This window comes from Erythrolamprus reginae, chromosome 5, assembly GCF_031021105.1.
Source record: "Erythrolamprus reginae isolate rEryReg1 chromosome 5, rEryReg1.hap1, whole genome shotgun sequence".
Taxonomy (NCBI): Eukaryota; Metazoa; Chordata; class Lepidosauria; order Squamata; family Dipsadidae; genus Erythrolamprus; species Erythrolamprus reginae.
Genome location: NC_091954.1, coordinates 89520543 through 89546836, shown reverse-complemented (window position 1 = coordinate 89546836; position 26294 = coordinate 89520543). Strand labels below are relative to the sequence as shown.

The following is a 26294-nucleotide window of genomic DNA, read 5'->3' as shown; positions in this document are numbered from 1 at the left end:
AAGAACTGTAAGCTGCTCAGAGTCACCTGGTGGGTGGTATGAAAATATAATAAAGAAAGAAAAGAAGGAAAATCCTGAACATGGTACAGAAGACAGACTATGACATTATCTCCAAGAAGCTCCACAGCTCTTAAGTTCTATGTGGTGGAACCACTACCAGCTCAGCCATTGCTTCCTATTAGGGCTGCATGACTCTGGGTCCCAAAGAAGTTACAGTATTTCTCCAAGAGATCTTGACCCTTTGTCAGACACAACATTGCATTGGACTTGAACGATACTGGAACCTGCAGCCTTCGGCAGCTTTCCACTTTTTATTTATTTAAAAACATTAAAAGATCAAACATAGTTTAATAGACAAGAAAAGGTTTCGGTAGACACATAAATAGGGCTTGTGGGCCTGAAGGTACCAGAGGATTGTATCCAGTAGCTGGTTCCTACCAGTACAGATGAGGATGCTGCACCGGGAGTAAAACTGGACCTGCATATGCAGCTTTGGGTCTCTAGCGTGCGCATGTGTGCATCCTTGCAAGGGTACATGCGCATATGCAGAAGCAAAAGAATGACCGAAATCTCACATGTCCGCACGTCCCCTCACATAATTTTGCTTCCTGCGCATGCGCAGAAGCAAAATCTCACTAGGACACACACACATGCGCACCAGAGACCCAAAACTCTGTGTGCAGCCCACTGGTAGCCACAGTAGCAGCAACCCCCGCCTGATTGTATCATACTACAATATTATTACAGTGGTACCTCTACCTAAGCACTCCTCTACTTAAGAACTTTTCTAGATAAGAACCAGGTGTTCAAGATTTTTTTGCCTCTTCTTAAGAACCATTTTCTACTTAGGAACCCGATCCCAGAAAAATTTCCCAGGAAATTTGAGAGTGGCACAAAGGCCCGGCCAATTTCCTGCCATTCCCCTTCAGTTTCTCTCTCTGGTGCAGTGTATGGGAGGCGCGTGCTCCTCCTCGCTGCCTCAGAGTCCCTCTTTTTTTTTTTTAAAGCCTTAAAGTTTTGGATTTTTTTGATTCCTCTCATCTCACCTTCTTTCTTCGGCAGCAACTGTCTTCCTCCTCTTCTTCCTCCTCCTCCTGCCACCCAAATTCCAAGCTTTTATTTATTTCCTAATGGGTTTGCACGCATTACTTGCTTTTACATTGATTCCTATGGGAAAAATTGCTTCTACTTATAAACTTTTCTACTTAAGAACCTGGTCACGGAACGAATTAAGTTCTTAAGTAGAGGTACCACTGTATTTTGGTATCACTGAAAAGCAGAAGATAATGCAGATAAAAGCATCATGTGGGCCTTGTTTGTGTTTTTTGAAATCCTTTGTGGAACTCCAGGGAGCCTCTGTCTAGCACTCGATGTTGTAGAAGGATTATCTTCCAAGCAATGAAAATGTTAGATTAGATGTTGGAAAGCCCCATTTCAAAACTATTTATTGAGCCATGAATGAATTGAGCCCATTAGTTGCTCTTGGTTCAGTTGCCATTTCTTAACCTCTCTCAAGGGAGTATTGTAAAATGAAAGGAAAGGAAGAAAAGAAATAACTCAAACTCCTGGGGATAGAAATGCAATATAGTAAACTTTAAATCCTTAATTTTACAAACTTTCTTTCAGTAGACTGGCTGCACTGGATGAAATCTGTATATTCAAATATTTTTTCTGTATTTAATATACATTAAATAAATTATATTTTGAATAACTTATATAAAATTTACAAATGTTCAGATTCATCTTGAAGTGATGCTTCCCCCACTTTGTTCCATAGAGATTTTATTGTTTTAAATGTGGTTTTTTCCTGACTTTTTCCCCAGGTGTTTTCCCACAAGTAAAGGCTATCCATTTGTTTGATCTGAAGTAGGAGAAGAGCAACTCTACCCATGGTTTTGCAATCTTGCTTGCTTGTTCTGTCATTTTCTGATTCACTTGTGATGCTTGCTACTTCAGCACTTTTAATACCTTTCCTTTCCGTTCCTTTTTCCTCTCCAAGGAGCAGCTTGGAAGGGTTCATACATCAAAGTCTAATGAGACTTTTTGCTCTTGGCATAGTGTGGAAAATAAGCTGTTGTGATCTGCCAGTCATATATTTTGCATGCATACTAGACATCTGAAGCTGTGGTTAATTTGATGAGTGAATCCAGTACTTATATAGGATTTCAGCTTTAGTACAGGATTGATTTTGTGTTCTTGGGTTATAATTTTCATTGCTCTTTGGCAAGGATCATTATAAACTTGGATGTGCATCCCAGCTCAGCTTGCTGCCTGTCTCAGGAAATAGTTGCCCATCTGACATTTTAAAGAGAAAAGAAGAAGAAAATGTAGTAAATGAAAAAACAATAATACATTTGTTATAAAACTATTGATTTTTGAAGGGGAAACTGGAAGTCATTTTAGGAATCCTGCTCATTTTAGAAATTATAATCCTAGAGATCTACAATTCAGCAAGCTGCCACAGGTATTGTTGACTTTTGTTCCTCACCCAACTCTGATTTATACACACCTGGCTTTCAGGTGAGAGTATTAAGTAAACTGCTCAGCTGTATGAATGAACACCTGCATGGTGCAGATGGCACTGCTGCATTACTAGGCAGGGTTTTTTGCTGACGTGACGCACGCATCCTTTGCTCTCCTTTGTCTTTTCCCTCCTCTCTAAGATGGCTGGTTCAGGTTTATTCAGCTTCAGAACAATTGAAGATCTGCTGATTACCAGCATTGTTTTCCAATCTGCTGATTACCAGCATTGTTTTCCAACTCCAGATTGTTCTTATCTATTATGGATTAACAGCAGCTTCATCTGCCTGCAGCTTTGTTCTTGCTACAAGCAGAAGCAAAGCTTTTCTAACACTGGAGGTCAAGACAGCCCCAAAGATGGGTGGGAAATTTAATCACAGAGTTTAACAGACATTAGAGAGGGTTCCTTTTTGAATGCTTTCTTCTGGGAGCAACAGACACCTGTCTTTTGTCCATACCTGAACAATAAAGATAACCTGTCCTAAAGTGAGAATCTGAGACATATAATGTACAAAAAGTCAGTAAACCAAAAGACTCAGTAGCTCAAGAAGAAAACAAAAACATGAATCATCCACAATTTAAAAGTATAGAATAGAATAGAATAGAATAGAATAGAATTTTATTGGCCAAGTGTGATTGGACACACAAGGAATTTGTCTTGGTGCATATGCGCTCAGCGTACATAAAATAAAATATACATTTGTCAAGAATCATGTGGTACGACACTTAATGATTGTCATAGGGGTCAAATAAGCAATGAAGAAGCAATATTAATAAAAATCTTAGGATATAAGCAACAAGTTACAGTCATACAGTCAACATGGGAGGAAATGGATGATAGGAATTATGAGAAAAACTAGTAGAATAGAAGTACAGATTTAGTAGAAATCTATAATGTATAATGACTATAACACACACTATTTAGGACAGGTAGGCAGATTACTAGCAGAGCATGTCCATGAACATCAACAAACAATCAAAAGACACAATGAAAACTTTTTTAATCTCACAACACATGATCGGACTCAACTCAACCATGGTTTCAGCTGGGAAACTGTGTGCATCTTAGGCTAAGCTAAATCTAAAAATGCTAGGGAATTCAAACAAATCAGCCATCAATTGACATATGGGGATAAACTACATTTACACCACTTTAAAAAGACACAATAAAAAAGGCTATGAAGCAAAAACAAAATCCAGAAGATATCCATTCCAGCAGCCTACGCCCCGATAAGCAGGGATTAACATCAGATGAACAAACAAGCAGTAAACAATACCCTAATCAAGGGACTACCAAGGAGAAAACCACACCCCACCAGAACTGGCAGGGCATGCTACTGTATATAAACAAGGAGCAAACTCTACACTCACTTCCACTGCTGATATTATATAGTTGGGTAATAAAATTTCTGCAAGCAAATAACCAAGCATAGAAAGCACCGCTCTTCAAATCCTAAACTATATATATTCTCTTCTGTAAGATTCTTTTGTAGCAAATAGTGTCCAAACTTTTTCTTAAAATATTAGGAACTCACCTGTATTTAAATTCAGTGCTCAAGCTCTAAAGCTACATTCAAACTCCACATAACAGAAGTGGGTTATTTAATCAGTGAGATTTTAGTGTACAGTGTTCCCTCGATTTTCGCGGGTTCGAACTTCGCGAATAGCTTATACCACGGTTTTTCAAAAAATATTAATTAAAAAATACTTCGCGGTTTTTTTCCTATACCACGGTTTTTCCCACCCAATGACATCATATGTCATCGCCAAACTAATAATTTTTGCAAATAAATAACAAAAAAAATAATTATTGTTAATAAATAATTATGTTTATAAATATCAGGATCACTAAGTGTCTTATTCAATGGTGAGTACCAGTAATAATGGTGAGTAAATGGTTGTTAAGGGAATGGGAAATGGTAATTTAGGGGTTTAAAGTCTTAAGGGATGCCTTGTGATACTGTCCATAGCCAAAAATGGTGTATTTACTTCCGCATCTCTACTTCGTGGAAATTCGACTTTCGCGGGTGGTCTTGGAACGCATCCCCAGCGGAAATCGAGGGAACACTGTATTCCCAAATTGTATATAGTTGTTTTCGTTTTCATGATTGGGTCTGGTAAACACCTTCATTCTTTATGGAAAGACTACAGTATTATCCCAAAAATGCCATATATACAATACCTTCTGACTTACTGTCCTTGAAATTATTTTTTTCTCATTTGATATACAGAAAGTAGTTAAAATCAAGGCAGATCTCTAAATATGCTGTTGCTCCCAAGCTTCCCTAATCATTAGCTTGTGTTTATGGACTAGAGCACTAGATGACTTATGAAAATCAAATGAAAATTAAGTTTAACATTTTAAATTCTGGGCATTTGAGTTCTTTTGTAATATTAGATTAGATTGCTGATGATATTTCATGTGATTGCTGTAACACTGATTCCTGGCCTTTCCAAAGGTTACTGACCCTGATGTACATCAAATACATTTCACATTTGTTCAGTTTTCACAATCTTTCCACTATCAAAGAAAGCAAATGATACTCCATCTCACTCCAGTTTCTTTTTCCTCATAAGGTAAACATTTGAATCCAAATGCAAATTCTCTACTTGCCTGGACCGAGCCTAAAATTAATAAGCTAATTGCAGGATACAATTGCTGCATTTCAAAAGTTCTGTTTCTGATTGTGCATCTAATCTGAAGTATTATAATTCGCTAGTTCAGAAATAATAATATAAGCAAACAATTAACTGTGTGACTAACACAGCATGTGCCAACTTGTCCAGCTGCTGAGACTGTGGCTAACCATGATTGTGAGAGGTGGGAGGAGGGGTTAATAGTCTCAAATAAAATGGGACAATAGTTGAACATATTTATAATATGAATGTAAGCTTTCTGTATTCAAATCTCAAGGATTTAGGTATAATTTGCATAAACCTTAAAGATCCATTGATTTCTGGGTGGTACATGACTTTATATTTCTTTGTCTGTTTAAATGGTTTTTGTGGTTTTACATTTGCTTTTGGACAATAGATCATAACTGTAATCTGAGTGGAGCACTTCAGAAGTGTTTAGAACAGTATTTCTCAATCTCAGCAACTTTTTGAGATATATGGAGTTCAACTCTCAAATTCTGCTGAAGGTGAATTGCTGAGGTTGAGAAACACTTAGTTTACAGCATCTTAGAAGATGTTCAAGAGACATCTTTTCAAGGATGTATGTCCCAGCACCCTCAGCAAAATTGACTTGATGCTGGGTCACACCATTTTGCTATGTCAGTGTGTCTTCCCATCCTGCACAAAAATGTAATAGTCCTGTAGAACTGTAAGCAATCCGAGGGGAGAGGGGCTCACTTAGTCCAACTCTTTAATGCAGGAATTACACACCTCGAATATTTTAAAGTTGCCTTTTCAACTTCTGTTTACATGCTCCCCTGGAGGAGAACCAACCACTTTCCAGTCTACATTATTGTACAGTAATAAATATTTCATTAGTTTGAATGTATGCAAATAACAATTGCTCAGCAGATACATTTTAGGCAGAATTTCCCATGCCAACCCATTTTGTGTGTGTGCATGCGTGTGTCTGTTAACAGGTAATCATTCAATTACAAATTTAGAAAGTTTTCTTCCATCTGATGCCTTCGACATCTTGGAGCCTGGAATTCTCATCCTATCCAACCACTGGAATCCTGAGAAGTTGTTGTCACTAGAAACATAGAAACATAGAAGACTGACGGCAGAAAAAGACCTCATGGTCCATCTAGTCTGCCCTTATACTATTTCCTGTATTTTATCTTACAATGGGTATATGTTTATCCCAGGCATGTTTAAATTCAGTTACTGTGGATTTACCAACCACGTCTGCTGGAAGTTTGTTCCACGGATCTACTACTCTTTCAGTGAAATAATATTTTCTCACGTTGCTTTTGATCTTTCCTCCAACTAACCTCAGATTGTGTCCCCTTGTTCTTGTGTTCACTTTCCTATTAAAAACACTTCCCTCCTGGACCTTATTTAACCCTTTAACATATTTAAATGTTTCGATCATGTCCCCCCTTTTCCTTCTGTCCTCCAGACTATGCAGATTGAGTTCATTAAGTCTTTCCTGATACGTTTTATGCTTAAGACCTTCCACCATTCTTGTAGCCCGTCTTTGGACCCGTTCAATTTTGTCAATATCCTTTTGTAGGTGAGGTCTCCAGAACTGAACACAGTATTCCAAATGTGGTCTCACCAGCGCTCTATATAAGGGGATCACAATCTAGAAGCACCAAAACTAGAAGCACCAAAACAGTTTTGACTGAGACTGTTCTGAAGATTCGTGGACCTGCCTTATGATTTGTTGTACCCTCTTTCATTTGTAATCCTCCTGATTTTCCAGCACCGTTTTTCTCTTTAGGAGGGGGAAAAAACCTTCAAAAAGATGAAATATAAGCTCTCAGTTGGAGGAGGAGAACATCTGACTGAGGAAGGTAGCAAAGCATCATAATCCATACTTCTCTAGGAATATGTGACTCTTAATGGATCAAACTCATACAAGCCCTTATTCCTGGATATCATAGATTGAAAAAGATAAAGTTTCAGAATCAGTGATAGCCTAAAATTCCTAACCAGGATTTGACTTATGAGATCTGCATTAATGAGTCATTTCTCCAACCTGTCAAAGCTGACAAGAGCAGGCAACTTTCTACTGACAAAGATTTCACATGATATTCTTGGAGCTGGGAGATGAAGACCATAGGCAAGTATGGCCACTGTTTCAGGAAGAATGTTGAAGATTTTATTTTATTTATTTATTAGATTTGTATGCCGCCCCTCACCGTAGACTCGGGGCGGCTCACAACACGATAAAACAGTTCATAACAAATCTAATAATTTACAATTTAAAATATTTTTTTAAAGCCCCATTTTTAAGCAGACATACATACAAACATACCATACATAAATTGTATGGGCCCGGGGGAGATATCTCAATTCCCCCATGCCTGACAACAAAGGTGGGTTTTGAGGAGTTTGTTTTGCAGCTATCTCAAAATGGGTGGTACTTAAATCAGACCACAGGCCTGGTCTAAGAGAAGGGTCAGAGCTATAGATGAGTCTCAATAGCCATATTTGCTTCCTGCCCCCATATTTCAAAGGAATTGACTAAAACATTCAAATGTATTATTGAGTCAGATATGACCTAAAGTGTCTTCTTTTTACAGGGAGGAGGTGTCTAGACATTTCCCTCTAGAATGCCTTTCTCATCAGATGAGTCATGTAATAATCACTCCCATGTTTTTTAGTCATCAGAACGAACCAATAGGAGGCAAATCAAAATAGGTCAGCTCAGGTACACGTTATTAAAAATAATGAACATAAAAGCAGCTGTCAATAATCACTATTAGGAGGGTTAGACAACTGCAGCGTTCTGCTTTCAGCTATGCTCAGATATATTCCTCACTACCTAGTTTTGTCCCTTGTTGGGATTACAGGAATACATACAGGAACATAGTCTGAGCAATAAAACCTAAATATTCTTACTGGAATTAAGATACGGTCTTCATATACAGTTTTGGTTGCCACGATGCAAAACGGATATTGAGACTCTAGAAAAAGTGCAGGGAAGAGCAACTAAGATGATTAAGGGACTGGAAGCCAAAACGTATGAAGAACGGTTGCAGGAATTGGGCATGGCTAGTTGAAAAGAAGGATCAGGGGAGACATGATAGCAGTGTTCCAGTATCTCAGGGGTTGCCGCAAAGAAGGAGTCAACCTATTCTCCAAAGCACCTGAGGTAGAACAAAAAGCAATGGGTGGAAACTAAACAAGGAGAGCAGTAACTTAGAACTAATGAGAAATTTGCTGACAGAATGGTTGATCAGTGGAACAGCTTGCCTCCAGAAGTTGTGAATGCCCCAACACTGGAAGTTTTCAAGCAGACGTTGGATAACCATCTATCTGAAGTAATGCAGGGTTTCCTGCCTAAGCAGGGGGTTGGACTAGAAGACCTCCAAAGTCCCTTCCAACTCTGTTGTTGTTGTTGTTGTTGTTATACTGTATATGTAGTATATGGGTCAGATTTATAATCCAAGTTACATACACTTTATGCTAAAAGCATTTGCATTCCAAGGAAGCTGAAGTACTCTGACAATACAATATTTTGATATGTATTTCTTTAAAAAGTTCTTAGCCTTCATAGTTTGAATCGTCTTCTTTCAATTCAAAGAAGCTGCAATGGTGCTGAGGGAGAAACTAAAATAAATGGACACCAGGCAACAAAATGAGTACTAGGAGCAATTTTCAGCATCTCTTATAGAAGTGCTAATTTCTTTCATTGTAACCATGAGGCCTAGAAACTTAATAATTTAAGTACCATCCATGCATTTAGCAACTACAAGGGAATCCAGAATGATTTCTTATAAAGATTCCTCAAGTAGCAGTTAATAAAAGTTTCTCCCCCCCCCCCCCTCTATTTCCCTTTGATCAATATTTATGTAAAATTCAAAATATTTCTGGCTATTTTCTGCAACAGATCAAAGAGCTGCCAGCCAAGAGTTATTCAGGGATTACAGGATCACTCCAGTAAATGTCCCATCTGTTCACCTTGTTTCTAGCCAAAAAAATTTGCTGCAAACGACCTGGGAACAAAAAAGCACCAGCCCTTCTCTCTTTCAAAGAACATATTATTAGCACATCACTAGGCAGCTCCCAAAACTGTCGAGAAACAAAAATGCTTCTTACCTTTTTGTTGACTTAGCTGTAGCTTTTTCCGTTGGGCTTGGTAATATCTCACTTAGCAACCTCAGCAAATCTGATCAGACTTCATAGGTAGCCAAATTATGAATGCAGCATTCAAATGGCAAAATGCCACGGGAAATGCCTCAGTGCAATTATACAAGGCAAAGTGTTAATCCAACATAGAATGATAACTGCTGGCTAAAAATAACTTCTGCCTGAAAATCCTTGATGGTAAATGGATAAAATGTACAACCTGGGAGCCGTGTGAGTCGAAATAAGTGATAGCGGAGAAAACTTCTTGGAATTCCAGTGAATTCCATCCTCTCATGGTTTGTTTTATTTATTCATTCACTCATTCATTCATTCATTCATTTATTTATTGGATTTGTATGCCGCCCCTCTCAGAAGACTCGGGGCGGCTAACAGCAATAACAAGACAGCATACAATAATAATCCAATACTGTACTAAGAACAATTAAAAACCCATTATTATAAAAACCAAACATACATACAGACATACCATGCATAAAATTGTAAAGGCCTAGGGGGAAAGAGTATCTCAATTCCCCCATGCCTGGCAGCAGAGGTGGGTTTTAAGTAGCTTACGAAAGGCAAGGAGGGTGGGGGCAATTCTAATCTCGGGGGGGAGTTGGTTCCAGAGGGCCGGGGCTGCCACAAAGAAGGCTCTTCCCCTGGGTCCCGCCAAGCGGCATTGTTTGGTTGACCCATTCTGTGGGACTTAACTGGTCGCTGGGATTCGTACAGCAGAAGGCGGTCCCTGAGATAATCTGGTCCGGTGCCATGAAGGGCTTTATAGATCATAACCAACACTTTGAATTGTGACCGGAAACTGATCAGCAACCAATGCAGACTGCAGAGTGTTGGTGTAACATGGGCATATTTGGGAAAACCCATGATTGCTCTCGCAGCTGCATTCTTTTCCATCATTCCCATAAGTCAGTCACTATTGTGGAGCCCAGGGGTAGGCAAAGTTGGCTCTTCTATGACTTGTGGACTTCAACTCCCAGAATTCCTGAGCCAGTCATGCTAGCTTATGAATTCTGGGAGTTGAAGTCCACATGTCATAGAAGGGCCAACTTTGCCTACCCCTGGGAGACAATGGTCTCTCTTTATGTATCGATCTATTTATATTTATTGGTTTATTTGTATCCTGCCTTTATTAGTTTTATAAACAACCCAAAGTAGTGGACATAACTAATATTCTTTCCTTGTTCTATTTTCCCCACAACCACCACCCAGGGAAGTGAGTAGAAATGAAAGACAATGAGTGACTCAAAGTCATGAAGCTGGTTTTCATGTCTAAAGTGGGACCAGAATTCAGAGTCTCCTGGTTTCTAACCTGGTGCCTTAACCACTAGACCAGACTGTCTTATTAGCTTACATTAGGTTGCCTTGATTTCCTCCTCCACAGCCTTTATGTCCTTTCTGTCCTTCTACAAATGTTACAGTTGCCTATGTCAGCTAATGGCTCTTGCTTGGATGTAAGCTGTTCCATTTTAATATGCAAGTGAGATAGGACTTGCAACTTGTACATTATCAGTGATGATCTATTGGAAACAGTTTAAACTGAGTTCTTGGTTAGAATGTAATATTCCAGACCAATAATTAAACTTATATTGTGTATCTGATTCACAAACTTAAAATCTTCTCTACACATAAATAGAAAACAGGAGATGCACTGATTGATAAACATTACACAAATTATTTATTCTTTTCTATTCAAAGCAGATTAAGTTTTTAAAAATTGCTACACAACAAAACTTTTATTCTAGTTCTTAAACAAAGGTAATTACCAATTATTTCTATTTCATTTTTATTGTTTTTATAAATAACTGAAAGCTGTGAACTTATCTAATATTTCTTCTGTCTTCCCAATAACAACAACCCTGTGAGGTGGGTTGAACTGAGAGAGTGACTGATCATGATTTAGCTTCCTGAATAATTTATCCAAAAATTATTTAAAATAACAACTATCTAAATTTAAAAATTCCAAAAATCAGAAAAGGATTTTGGACATCCATTGCTTACAATATTTGAATTACTTGAATCATTTCTTATAATACAATGAATCATTCTGTGTGGGGTTTTTTAATATTTCCTTTGAGGACTTCAAGAGAGATACATAGATTGTTTCCTCTTCCAAATTTCCTTGCATAACAACTGTGCTTGAGGGAAGCTTAGCTGAAAGAGTAAAGTTGTGTCTAGAGTGAAGTTGAATCCAGGTTTTCCCGTATGTTCGTTTATATTCACCACATGGCCTCATTTTTTATGAGCAGAAGCTCTCTGAGAACCAGGTTCTGAAGATCAGTGTTTCTCAGCCTTGGCAAGATATGCAGACTTCTTGCTCATACAGAAATTCTTAGAGTTGCCAACCCTGGACTAGAGGAATGTCAAGTATAGTATATGAAAGGAGGTCCAAAGCAGCATACTTCCATTGCTTTTCTCACCTCCATGCAAAAATAGCCCTTCCTGACCTAAACTCATGATCTGAATTGTAAAAAGCAGATTCTCATGCTTCTCTATGTCATGCCGTTCAACCATTCCATATGATCCACTCCTCCTGTTGTATGCTATTAGATTATGTGAAATATGAGTGTGGAAACCTGGCATCAAACAACAAAAAGCTAAGCAGGGAGAGAGAGTCCTGCTCATTCTGCAAGGGTTCTGTAAATCAGAGATCATGCTAAATCTGATGCTGGAGACAATGGTTGAAATTTGTGTTGAAATGTCAACAACAACAAAGAGTACAATTCTCTGGTTAATTAAATAATTTTTTAATGCATGATCAACATGCCCTGAAAGGTGGGGAAACTGGATTGGATTTAATAACAAAAAAACAAGGCATTTATGTATGCTTTGTTTCCTGAGATTTATTCTGACTGCAAAGATTTAGATCTTTGCTGCAACCACCAATATTTACCCAGAGTTACTGCGGAAAAAATATATACTGTATTTGCAATTCTCAGTAAAATGTCCTATGTCAATAGCAGAGTACTGTGAAATTGAAGTATAGAAAAGGAAAAAAGAGAAAGGAAGGGGAAAGTAAAATGCTGTATTTAGATAAATTCTTCCAGACAGAATGCGGTGGAAAGAAAATCTGAGTATTTATATATCTGAGCAATCTATTTTGAATCTGGGATTTATTATTTTGTTATTATTGCAAACAATCAATATTGTTAAGGGTGGGAGTGAGGGATGAAAAGTTGCATCTAAGAGACCATACGTACCGTAACTCATACTGACACAGCAGGAACTGCATTTTGTGGAATAGTTTTTAAGGATGAAACATGTTTGTTATTGCACTTGTTGAATCTTATCTCAAGAATAAAACCATGATAAGACACATGCAATTAAACTTCTTATGAACATTGCACAGGTATTGTAATATCTGAAGGGCCTAATAATGCAGCTTTTGAAAACCAATAGGAGGTTGAATCCCCCCACCCCCAGAAAGGATTAATTACCTCACTGAGACAAAGCTCTTAACAGCAGAGCATTATAGATGTATATATGTGACATCTTATATGTGTAATTAAACAATAACATTTCCATGCAGAAAGTCCCTGGTTCTAAACCCAGCATAGATCTGTGGGGGCTCAGTGGTTAGAATGCAGTACTAAAGGCTATTTCTTTCTTTTTTAAAATATATTTTATTAGTTTTTTCAAAATAACAAACAACAAAACAAAACATACAACATTTAGTGGAGCTACAGTCACCCCGCTCAGAATAGAAGTCATCGTCGTCATAAAAGAAAAAAAGAAAGAAAGAAAGATTTGTCTACAAGATACATATAGTTATGTAAGATAGAAATGTCAAATTTTAATATAATAAATCTAAGTCTATATCAAATTTTATAAAAAATATATATTAAAAAAACATCTTATACAGTTCTAATACTAAATTCAAATATGCTACACACTTATCTCTTTTTCCCTGTTTCCCACCAAGTATAAACTTTCTGCCAAATTTCATAAAATTCTGATTCTTCTTGATAGTTTAAGCGTCTCGTCATCATATCTAATTCGGCACAATCTAAAATCTTCTTGAGAATATCTGTTTCTTTTGGAATCTCAATGTCTTTCCATTTTTGTGCAAAAGCTATCCTAGCTGCTACTAATATATGGACTATTAAATAGTATATATCTTTTTTGTATTTATAATTTGATATGCCTAATAAGAAAAATTACTAGAACATAAATACTTTTGACTATTACGTGATTGGCCCAAATAAGTATACAAATGATTTAGCAGTAAATATTGACTAAAAGAACCCTAAGAATAAATATCATGACATATAAATACCTAATCTTCAGTACCCCTTCTGGATGAACATTATACACAAGAAAGAGAAATCATAAAGGCTATTTCTGCTGGCTGGCTACAGTTTGGCAGTTCAAATCTCACCAACCTCAAAGTTGACTCAGACTTTCGGCATTCTGAGGTGGGTAAAATGAAAACTCAGATTGTTGGAGGTAATATGCAGACTCTGTAAACCACTTAGAGAGGGCTGCAGAGTACTGTGGAGAGGTATATAAGTCTAAGTGCTATTGCTATCGCTGTCTCATGACACAGAACTGGGAATATCTGCTGATCAAAGTGCTAGGGGAACCAATGATATGTCCTGCTGTAATAGAAGTTTCTCTGTCACTGATCAGTGTTTCTTTTATCCAGTGTCCACCAAAATTAAGACATAGACTTTTGATATATATCAGTAGATATATATCAATATATATATATATATATATATATATATATATATATATATATATATATATATATATATATATATTTGCATGCAAATATATATATATTTGCATGCAAATAATCTTATTCCAGTCTGGTTAAACATTTGGGCACCAAATAATGAGAAAGATCTCTATCTACGGCTCTGGAGAGCTCTTAGTAATCTAATTAGATGGTGCTAGGCTGTACAATAGATAGAAGTAGGATGATTTGGCAGAACATGTGGGAGCTTAAATCAAATAGAAAACAAAGAGTTTTAACTTTATGATCTTTTATCTTTTCAGTATGCCACCACAGGCTGTTCCCTGACACTCCATCATACAGAAAAGCCAGATCATGAAGACATTTGTGAGTATCGCCCTTACTCCTGCCCATGTCCAGGAGCATCGTGCAAATGGCAGGGCTCCTTGGAAGCTGTGATGTCTCATCTAATGCATGCTCACAAGAGTATTACGACTCTTCAAGGAGAAGACATTGTCTTCCTCGCCACAGACATTAACTTGCCGGGAGCTGTGGATTGGGTGATGATGCAATCATGCTTCGGCCATCACTTCATGCTAGTTCTGGAAAAACAGGAAAAGTATGAGGGCCATCAACAGTTCTTTGCCATAGTCTTGCTCATTGGCACTCGCAAACAAGCAGAGAACTTTGCATACCGGCTCGAACTGAATGGCAACAGACGGAGGTTGACATGGGAAGCAACACCACGCTCCATCCATGATGGGGTAGCAGCAGCTATCATGAACAGTGACTGTCTTGTGTTTGACACTGCCATAGCACATCTATTTGCAGATAATGGGAACCTTGGAATCAATGTGACTATTTCTACATGTTGTCCGTGATTTTTTTTTGTGTGTAACTTGTGAAACCATGTGGTTTCTCTGGGCATAGTGCTTTCACATTTTGCTGAGTCATTTTTAAAAAAAATGGTATTCAACTGTTTCCCTGTTTTTTCCTTCTTGTGCGGATCATAAATACATGAGAAAGAGCAGGAATTTGCCACCAGTGCCATCACAAACGTGTCATTCACTTTGGAGTGATGTATCTGTAGTGTAATCTATATATGTACACTCCCTCCATTGTATGAAATCCTGCACAAATGTTAATCACTGGATGGCAATACACCCACATAGGGAATGTATCGTCATGCGTAATAAAAGTCTTACCCTGACATTTTAATAAACTATATTCACTGGGAATTTTAAAATAAGATTTATCAGAATAGTTATTAAAGCAAAATTAATGCTCTTTTAATCCAAAAAGAAAGAGATATATTTTTAAAAGTTTCACTGCCATTTTTTAGGAGGGAGAAACAATGCCATCTTCTTAAAATCAAAGCTTTTTAAAATATAGGGAATAAAAGAGATAGGACATCCATCAGAGGTAGATCACAGGTTTGGAAAAAATGAGGTACTTAAATAACTATAGAACTTCTGGTTATAAGCAGGGAACACCATATTTAAAGAATTCCATACAACAGAAACACGGTACAGCAAAAATGTTATTAAATTACAGTTTCCTTCCTAAAAAGCTATGCCACTTAAGGGATATTTTTTACTGTGAGGGAATTTTTGAAAATGTGATCATTTAGCCACAACATGGAGTCTGTTTCTACAATTTTAATACTTTGATGGTTCACCATACTTCATCTCCAGGAAGGAGCAGCACACTGCTTCAAGCAACTGAAAAAGCCCTTGACCATCTTTGTAACAAAATATTAAAAGGAAATAGTAAATAAAAAGAATGTGACAGTGTTGGAATTGCTTTATTTTTAAGCTTTTAACACACGGGTTTGTGGATATTACATTTTACATTGTAATGCACACAGGAGAAAAAGTTTACTTTATCAAATGAGTTTTCTTACTTTTTTTCTGACTGATGAATTGGTTGAGGTTTTTTTAATCTTTTTAAAAAAATGAATGTTTTCTATTAGGAATGAAAACTTGGATAGCTGGACAGTAGGCCCACTTCATCCACACATCTGTCTATTTCTATAAGAGTTGAAGAGACTCTTTGTTAGAGCTGCTTACCTAAGGGGTTGCAAAACACACACACACACACATAGAGTATACTTCACACACATTAATATTCTAAAAACCGATCTAGAATAACATAAGGGAAATTGATATCGTCTTCTTTTCTGCTATTTAATTTTTTTTTCTGTTGGCATAGCCATATTTACTCTAGTTTTCTAAATAAATCTTTTTCAAAAAAACAAAACAAAACTTGTGTGGGCTCTTTTACTGAGTAGAAAAAGAACACCTGAACATCAACTTTGCATTCATAGCGCAGCTGCCAAGGACAAATATACCTCAGTGCGACAGCACATCTTATGTACTGGTCCAGCAAGCTTTTCCTATCACAGTGACAGACCATGAACAGATGTGGAATTTATTCTAGTAGAGCTATTCCCAAAATGTCACATGATCATGAAATTATGGTATGTCATGACAGATGTGAATTCATTCTGAATAACCATTACTATTACCACAGACCCCCATGCTTCTCATCTACTTTCTGACTGATAATATAGATGTTAATAATTCATACTATGGATTATAACAGATTGGAGTCAGTTGAAGTTAACTCTTAGAATTCAAGAAGCCAAAGAAAGCATAATTGCATGTTTAGCATGTTTAGCTTTTTTTCTCTAACAATATATATTGAGTTTTATCAAATAACAATGCAGACATAAATTAACCAAGAAAATTGAGTGTTATACAACATGAACATCTGGTTTAATTTTTGGTAGAGCTAGGAACTTTTTATGCATGGGGGGGGGGGGGCGCAACTATTTGCAGATAACCAAAATTGTACAAAATAATATAATTATTTGGCATTCTGATTTGTTTCTTTTTTCCCCTGTATGGAAAAAGCCTTAACTTTCTGGAATTGAAATATCTCACTCTTAACCTGTTGAAGATCAATTGGAAAATGGCCGTAGATATATTTTGATGGATATTGACTACATATACAGTTGATTTGCCTTTCTTTTTACTGTGTAGTAAAAAAAATCGTACACAGAAAAATATATTTGGCCTAAATACTGCTGAAGCTCACTAAATAAACTTCTGAATACTTTTTAAAAAACAAATCATATTTTATCAATTGCTAATGTTCTTAAAATGTCTTTTCAAGGACCTGCTTACAAGTTGCCATCAAACAGGTGTGAATATTTAAAAGCACTTTCCTGTTGTTATTGTTATTAACCTATTTCCAGTGATTCTCCAACTTTCCCTATCATCTTTTACTTCCTATCTCTGATTTACTAGTTTGTAATAGTACTCCTTGCCTAATTCTCATCATCTATTGTATGACTACAGCCAAAAGAAAGCCAAAAGATTTGTTCTGAAATGCCACAAACAGCTTCTGCTAAAGCCCAATGATCCATTTTTTCCTTTTTGTTAAAACATATTTAACAGGTTATCTGTTAATCAGATAAAATCATCTTAAGTAATGCATATGCTGCTTTTACAAAGGGTTGCCTAATCATCCAGGTTACAGATCAAATGTATGGCCTGATCAATTTTGTTACTGTTGCAACAAAACAGTTCTATGCTGTTTGCCTGTTAAACAAATAAATCTCAATTAATATGATTTGGCAAATAATAATATTTATGGCCAATTTGTACTATCTGGTTTCTATTCCTGCCTTAGAGAAATATATCCCAAAGAATTTCAAACATCATTCATTACTGATCAGTTACTGATACCAATGTAAGATATAGACTAACAGAAGAAATTATCTTGAGGTGGTATCTAAAATATCCTTTTTTCATTTGTATAATCCTGCAAATAATACCTTGAATACCATAAAATATCAATATCTACCCATCTACCAGGTGTTGGAAAGGATTCAATATGTGTACAAATGCCAAATCCAGTCTGAACATCTGGCTGACTATGTGATGAACCAACAATACACATTTTTGGTAATATTTTGTTGGAATCAAATGTGTACACTTTCTATACAAACATGTATATCAGTATAAACTTAGCAGAATTTTTAAACTACTGCTAGAGAGCCATTTTAACAAAACTTAAAAATTCTTCACCTCCTACTACAAATATAAATTTTAGTGTAAAAGGAAAAAATGTTACATACATTAGAATTATTATATTAACAATATTTAAATTTGGTTCTGACCCCGCCCAATTCTTTGTCTTGACCACACATTTTGGAGTGTGAGGCAGTGTAAGAAGCAGTAGTTGTCATTAACCTCTATCAAGTGTCTTATTTTTTTTAATTAAATGTAGAATGCAGCCCAACTTCTTTTTGACGTTATTGAAAATTTAAGGCACTGAAATAGGTCAGTGACAATTAGTGCTTCCAACTCTTTTGTCAGTGACTGATTATTTCCTTAACTTGAACAAATAAAAAGTAGGTAGTATTTTAACATCTCTCATGAGGCAAAACAAAATTATCTATTAATGGAGTATAAGATGCATTAATTATCTATTAATGGAGTATACGATGCACCTTTTTCCTCCCTAAGAGGCTGATAATTTGGATGTGTACTCTGAATGTAGCTTTTTTCCCCAGCCCTAACTAGCTGCTAAGAATGTTTTCCAAGCCCTAAACCCTTGCAGGGTTTTTTCATTGCTCTAACTTGCTCCGAATAGGTTTCTTTCAAGCCCTAACCAGGTGCCAGCTCTTACGGCTTGCAAGCTGTTTCATTGTTACTCTCTCCAAATAAAGTTTTTTTAAAGCCCTAACCAGGGGATAAAATAATGTGCTGAAGCTGACCAGACTAAGGATGCTAGCCAGATGAATAACTGGTAAGCAGATTCTTTTGCCTATTTTCCTCTCCAAAAACTAAGGGACGTGTTATACTCCGGTGCATCTTATACTCTGAAAAATACGGTAGATGTTGTGTTAATTTATTTTAATCTATTGAAAGCCTGAACTGTGTATTATACAACTGTTGCCAACAAACAAGTAAACAAGATCATATTAATGCTATGAAATGAACATAGCCTTGAGAATTTTGACTAACTGGAACATGCCTAAAAGATAACTTTTTGACAAAACTTGTCACAGCAGGTTCCATAGTGCCTTTTCCCTTTTACATCTGTTTCTTTGTGTGATTATGATTTGACAACTAAATTTGAAGCAAACAGGTGCAATGTTTGTAATCCAGTATTTTATACAATCCCTCTGTTCTTCTGTGCAAAGCGGAAAAAACAAGGCAGATGATCACTATCGGGATTTTGTCCTAAGCCAGTGATGGAGACCAAGATGCCACTTACTGGACAATTTGGCTTGAGTGGCAGATGTCTTGTTGTGGAAGATGATATTCATTGTCCTCTTGCAAAGACTTCCCCGAGAATTTCTGATCTGGTGAGAAAGAAGCAATCTCAATCGTAGCACTGGCCTAGGCTTTTTACACATACTATCGCAAAGTATAGCAATGTACTTGCTACTACTGTTGTTAGATTAACACCATTACCCATGCTACACTTCAAGTCAAAATTTCATTTATTTGCAATTAGAAATAAATATTTTACAATATATATTACATATGGTTTTGTGATTAATCACTGCTTTAATTATGTTCAATTTGTAACAATGAAAATACATCCTACATATTAGATATTTATATTATGATTCATAACAGTAGCAAAATTAGAGTTATGAAGTAGCAATGAAAATAATGTAATGGGTGGAGATCATCACAACATGAGGAACTGTTTTAAGGGTTCACAGCATTAGAAAGGTTGAGTACCACTGCTTAAAAAATTAAAACATGTCAGCTATCTTCAAGGAACATAAATTCTTTCATTCTCCACTATGCTATTAGATCTGAAGAAGCTTCTTGGATGAAACATGAAAATCCAGTTGCCTCCTGAAAAAGTATCTTTGGGACAATGTTTGTAAACTACCTGCAAGCAATTAGGATGGTGAAAAAGGTTGACTTGAGCATAAGTTGTTAACAAATGCAACAGCTTACTTCCATGATGGATAATATGCGGATTGCAAATATTTTGGCTCAGATAGCCTAGATCAGGTTTAATCACATGGCTTTATAACATGGGAGTAAAAAGTCTTATGGGTGTAAGCAGTTAAAAATAAAGATAGGTCACAGCTTAAGGATGTCCTGGGTTCAAGTCTTTTTGATCTTCATGGGAGTATGAGGTCTTCCATTTCTATCCATCTCTGAACATTTTTCACACTTACTTGTCCACATTCAGATGTTATTGGTCTCATCTGAAACCATATCCTGCATTAAAATGTGAATCTGATCTTTAAAGCATTTAATAAATCTCTTGGAAAAGTAATGACGGACAACAAAATGTCTTATTAATGTAGAGAGATGAGTCAGTTTTCAGTTAGCAACTACTGTATATCAAATTGTTCCCACTATTTTATTTAGCACAAATTAAATGGTTTGATACCTACAGAGGGGAAAACCCCTTTTGAGGCGTAGATTTTAATCATCCTGCGTGGGATGGATTTAGTGATGGTAAGTGTTGAAAGAAGTGAACTCTCAGAACTGAAGAGATGATTTAAGATCCTTTAAATTGTGGCAATGAGTACCTAGAATAGCTACTATGCATTCTAAAGGTGACCTCATTTGACTATTAAAGCCAGTCTGTTAGCACAGCAGTGCCTACAGCTGCTTTTCCATTTCACTTCCTGGAATGTTTTTTGCATTCCTCCGCCAGCAAGCCAAAGAGACAAACATAATTTTTGACCACAACCATCTACTGTAGAATTCCATTAAAATGAGCAAAAAGAATGCCACATCTTCCTCAGCAATATTTCCAACCAAAATGTAAATCAACTCAGTGAGGAGAGATTTTTCCCAGGTCCCACTCAGAGCACAAAATGGATTTCCCATCATCAGATAATAAAATAGGTCAGAATAAAAAAAAACTAGATTAAACAATGACCAAGGAATTGGCTTCTTCATTATTCAGTATGTAAACTATAGCTAAGAATTTCATGATGAAAAAAATGTATCTCAAATACAGAACTCTGACTATATAACGAATGTTTACTTTTGATTCTGTGATGACTAGTATTCAATAAAGCTGTATTTAAAATATTGAAGTGTTTGTATCCTTCAGTGGAACATTAAAAATGAGATGGGATATAAAATGTAATAAACATGTAACTGATAAACAAATTTAGTGAAAGTCGCGTACTACAGTCTATCTAGATTTCTAGAAATAGTCTCAGACCCAGTAGTAGAGGAACTATGTTTAATGTTTTATTTATTTCTATGTGATATCTATATCCTATTTTTCCTGCAGAAACTCATACTGGCATACAGTGCACTCCTTCGTCCAATTTTTCCCCACAATCAGTTATCTAGGTCAGTGATTTTCAACCTTTTTTGAGCTGCGGCACATTTTTTATATTTACGAAACCCTGGGGCACATTGAGCGGGGCGGGGGGCTAAAAAAAGTTTGGACAAAAAAATTCTCTCTCTCTCCCTTCCTCTTTCTTTCTCTCTCTCCATCCCTCTTTCTTTCTCTTCCTTCCTTCCTCTTTTTTTGCTCTCTTTCTCTCCCTCCTTACCTCCCTCTATGTCTTTCTCTCTCTCTCCTTCCCTCCCTCTTTCTCTCTCTCTCTTTCTCTCTCTCTCTTGCTCTCTCTCTTTCTTTCTTTCTCTTGTTCTCTCTCTCTCTTGCTTTCTCTCTCTCTCTTGCTTGCTTTCTTTCTTTCTTTTTCTTTCTCTCTCTCTTGCTTTCTTTCTCTCTCTGAGCTTCGCGGCACACCTGACCATGTCTCGCGGCACACTAGTGTGCCACGGCACACTGGTTGAAAAACACTGATCTAGGTTGATGTTACTTCCATGGCTAAGGATCAACTGGAACCTGCATCCTCCCGGGATCTGGATGCCTAAGAATTCCCTTTTTTAACAACCCTGTAATCGCTTACATTTTAGCACAATTGGGTCATCTGGATTGAGCTGAGCATTTACGGGCTTGATGCTTTTTCTGATGCCACACAATGTTTGCAGCAGATATTTTTTTCTTTCTGCCCAAGGACAGTGATGACAAACCTTTTTTTCCTCAGGTGCCGAAAGAACGTGCCCGACTGCTATCACACATGCACGAGTGCCCACACCCATAATTCAATACCTGAGGAGGGAGAAAACAGCTTCTTCCACCCCCAACCCTGAAGGCCATTTGGAGGCTGAAAATGGCTTGTTTACCAAGTTTGGTGGGTCCAGTAGGTTCATGTTTCCTCCTCCCCAGGCTCCAAAGTCTTCCCTGGAGCCATGAAAGGTAAAAACGCCCTCCCCCATCCCTCCGGAGGCTCTATGGAAGCCAAATACATCCTCCCAGAGCATCTCTGCAAGCCAAAAATAAGCTGACTGTCATAACACATGCACGTTGGAACTGAGCTAGGGCAACAGCTTGCGTACCAGCAGATATAACTCCACCTGCCACCTGTGGCACCCATGCCATTGGTTTGCCAACACTTCCCTAGGGACTGAACTATCTAGGACTGAACTCTCAACCTTCTAAGTGGGAGGTGAGCATCTTCACCCACAAAGTCCCACACCACTAATCTGGATGCCTAACAATAAACCATTAAAACCCTCCTAGCCTACATTAAAACAACAACAATTGGATAGTTATCCAGAATAAACCAGTATTATTGAGAAGCATGAATTAAAGAGAGTTGTGGGGGTCATTTAATGAACACACAATTGTATGGTGGTCAGAATTCAGGGGGAAAATTATATGATTTTGGGGGGTTTTTTGCATTGTATTTGTTCATATACAAATATTTAAGCAGAGCTCTTTATATTGTACTGTTATTAGGTATGAAATGAAAATGTACATTTGTATATTTTGATGATATGTAATAGTATTACATATCATCAATGCTGAGCTAAGAGATTAGAGTTGGTCAATACATCTGTTAACCCAAATAAACTGCTCTGGAGCTATACATGAAGAAACATAGAAACATAGAAGTCTGACGGCAGAAAAAGACCTCATGGTCCATCTAGCCTGCCCTTATACTATTTTCTGTATTTTATCTTAGGATGGATATATGTTTATACCAGGCATGTTTAAATTCAGTTACTGTGGATTTATCTACCACGTCTGCTGGAAGTTTGTTCCAAGGATCTACTATTCTTTCAGTAAAATAATATTTTCTCATGTTGCTTTTGATCTTTCCCCCAACTAACTTCAGATTGTGTCCCCTTGTTCTTGTGTTCACTTTCCTATAAAAAACACTTCCCTCCTGGACCTTATTTAATTCTTTAACATATTTAAATGTTTCGATCATGTCCCCCTTTTCCTTATGTCCTCCTGACTATACAGATTGAGTTCATTAATTCTTTTCTGATACGTTTTATGCTTAAGACCATCCACCATTCTTGTAGCCCGTCTTTGGACCTGTTCAATTTTGTCAATATCTTTTTGTAGGTGAGGTCTCCAGAACTGAACACAGTATTTCAAATGTGGTCTCACCAGCGCTCTATATAGCGGGATCATAATCTCCCTCTTCCTGCTTGTTATACCTCTAGCTATGCAGCGAAGCATCCTACTTACTTTCCCTACCACCTGACTGCACTGTTCACCCATCTAGAGGGGTGAATCTGGATGATAGACACTGATCTGAGCACAACCAAGGCAGTATGACAAGTTAAGAGATGGATGTTACATAAATATTACGTAAACTGTTAAGTATTAAAGAGTTAGCAGAGTTGCTGAGTGTACACACATAGGACAAACATAGAGATTATAGATATCCAGCTAATATTCACAAATATGAGTTGTACTTTAAATAACTAGACCACATACATTGAAGGTATTATTTACAGCAGACAAATAGCGTAGTCAGTTCCAGTCCTAGTCATTTACATATTATAGTAAGCAACATTCTCAATACATATGCAAAGTAAGTCTTATTCAATACATATAACCAACTCCAAGCTTACTTACATAAGACATATACGTTAAACCAGCATATAGCACAAAGCAGTTCTACAGCAGTCACACAGACAAACTAGTAGAAAAATGATCAGTAAGAGATCAGGGAGAAAAAGAGACACATCTGGCTCCCTCTTATAACTAATTGCAGCACTAACCCTTAAAGCAACATTGTGCTAATTCTCTTAGCCATTGCTGGATTAAGTTATACAGTATATTGGAAAAAATAACTAGTCAAATACACAGTACTGACATAAGAGAAAGCCCTACGTGGCATCGGACCAGAATACCTACAGGACTGCCTTCTGCTGCATGAATCTCAGCGGCCGATTAGGTCCCACAGTGTTGGCCTTCTCTGGGTCCCGTCGACTAAACAATGTAATCTGACGGGACCTAGGGGAAGAGCCTTGTCTGTAGCGGCCCCGCCCTTTGGAATCAACTCCCCCCGGAGATTCAAACTGCCCCCACCCTCCTCGCCTTCCGCAAGACTCTGAAGACTATGTCGCCAGGCATGGGGTAATTGATGTATCCCCTTTTCTGACCGTTAAGAGTTACCGTATGTGTGGTTATGACTGTATAGTACTGATTGTTTTTTAAGATAGTGGGTTTTAGTTATAGTTTTAACCATTAGATTTGTATTGCATTGTTTTCTTACTGTTGTGAACTGCCCCGAGTTCTCGGAGAGGGGCGGCATATAAGTCTAATATATTATTATTATTATTGTTGTTGTTGTTGTTATTATTGTTGTTGTTATTATTATTATTATCATTATTATTAACCATTTGAACCAATTTTCAGATACAGTAGTCATCTGGCTTGTAAAGGAATCAATAAAGAATAGAAATCAGTCAAGGTGAGAGACACTGAGAAACAACTGGAGGGTCTGAATAGGATGGGAAACAACCTCAACTCACAGAGGACAAAAAAACTGCATTTCTAAGTGAAAGAGAAAACTTCCATGATCCCTGAGCTCAAAGCACATTCCCACTTCTGTCTACACAGTCCATTTTTTTGCTTCCTGCCATTAAAATCTACTTCGTGAACTACTTAAACCTGCATTTGAGTTTGCATATAATTGGATAGTGAAATATTTGCTTTCTATTTATTTATTTTTCTAAACAAGTGATTATCTCTATGTTAAGTTCTCAACTTGCTATTTGGTAAAGCAGACAGAATTCCATTTGGTTTTCCTATCTTTGTTCAACATTTAAGCTTAAAAAGGAAGTAAGCCCACAGGGAGTTCTCAGCAGATGCTGAATTAAATACAATCGGGAAAGCTATTGTTCTCTAACAAAAATGTAAACTGAAAATTTATGCAAAATAAGCTCTGATAGACTGGATTTTGACAGACTCAAAGTCTTGGGGAAGAAAGAGGTGTCTATGTTAGTTTGACTAACTCTGTCTATCAATTCTGGGCAGGTAGCTTGATTAACTTATTTTGCAGTCATTCCATAGTAAGTTATTTGAGGAATTATTGATGCAGCAAAAAGCATCTGCTTAAGAAAAACTGTACAGGACAATTGAGAAAGAGAAGAGGATGTCAAAAAAGATTACTCTGGGTATAGAAAGTAAAAAAAATGTGTCCTCTTCTCCTTTATAGTCCAAATATGTTCCATCCCATGTTGATCCACAACAACCTATGGAACTACATAGTGCAAAGATTTTTTTAAACAACTGGATACGGGATAAGAAAAACTGTACAGGACAATAGAGAAAGAGAAGAGGATGTCAAAAAAGATTACTCTGGGTATAGAAAGTAAAAAAATGTGTCCTCTTCTCCTTTATAGTCCAAGTATGTTCCATCCCATGTTGATCCATAACAACCTATGGAACTACATAGTGCAAAGAATATTTTTAAAAACTGGATACATGTGTTTGTGTCATATCTAGTTAATGTAACAATTTCACACAAAACAGTGCTTCTGTAATGAATAATGGTGACTAAAAGTATTAAACTAGTAAGAATGCATGGAATGATTACAAATGGAGGGAAATATTATTTGCAAAATCTGTTTTTACAAAAGACAGTATTGAAGCATTCCTAAATCTAGTTAAATATCAATGGGATGTGACCTTATTTATACAGGTAGTTGACCACAATTGAGCCCAAAACTTGTTGTTAATCAAGACATTTGTTAATTTAATTTTGCCCCATTTTACAACTTTTCTTGCTACATCTGTTAGATGAATCACTGCAGTTGCTAAATTAGTAACATAGTTGTTTAGTGAATCTGATTTCCGCATTGTCCTCGGAGAGGGGCGGCATACAAATCTAATAAATTATTATTAAATTATTATTATTATTATTATTATTATTATTATTATTATTATTGATGTTGTTTGTCAGAATGTCGCAAAGGGTCATGACCCTAGACACTGCAAC

General features: G+C 36.8%; 1 protein-coding gene and 1 long non-coding RNA gene across 2 annotated transcripts in view; one reads left to right on the top strand and one right to left on the bottom strand.

Moving 5' to 3' along the window:
* The window catches only part of SIAH2 (siah E3 ubiquitin protein ligase 2), a 41091-nt gene extending 24858 nt beyond the window's left edge, over positions 1 to 16233 (top strand). The window contains exon 2 of the mRNA XM_070753447.1: positions 14293 to 16233. Coding sequence (XP_070609548.1) covers positions 14293 to 14850 — 558 coding nt within the window. The 3' untranslated portion in view covers positions 14851 to 16233. The remainder of the gene's footprint in view (positions 1 to 14292) is intronic.
* Positions 1698 to 24012, bottom strand: LOC139168100 (uncharacterized). The gene is made up of 3 exons (XR_011559231.1): positions 23924 to 24012; positions 19259 to 19346; positions 1698 to 2295 (listed from the first exon to the last, which is right to left on the bottom strand). It is a non-coding gene; the product is annotated as an uncharacterized lncRNA (long non-coding RNA).
* Positions 24013 to 26294: the final 2282 nt, after the last annotated feature.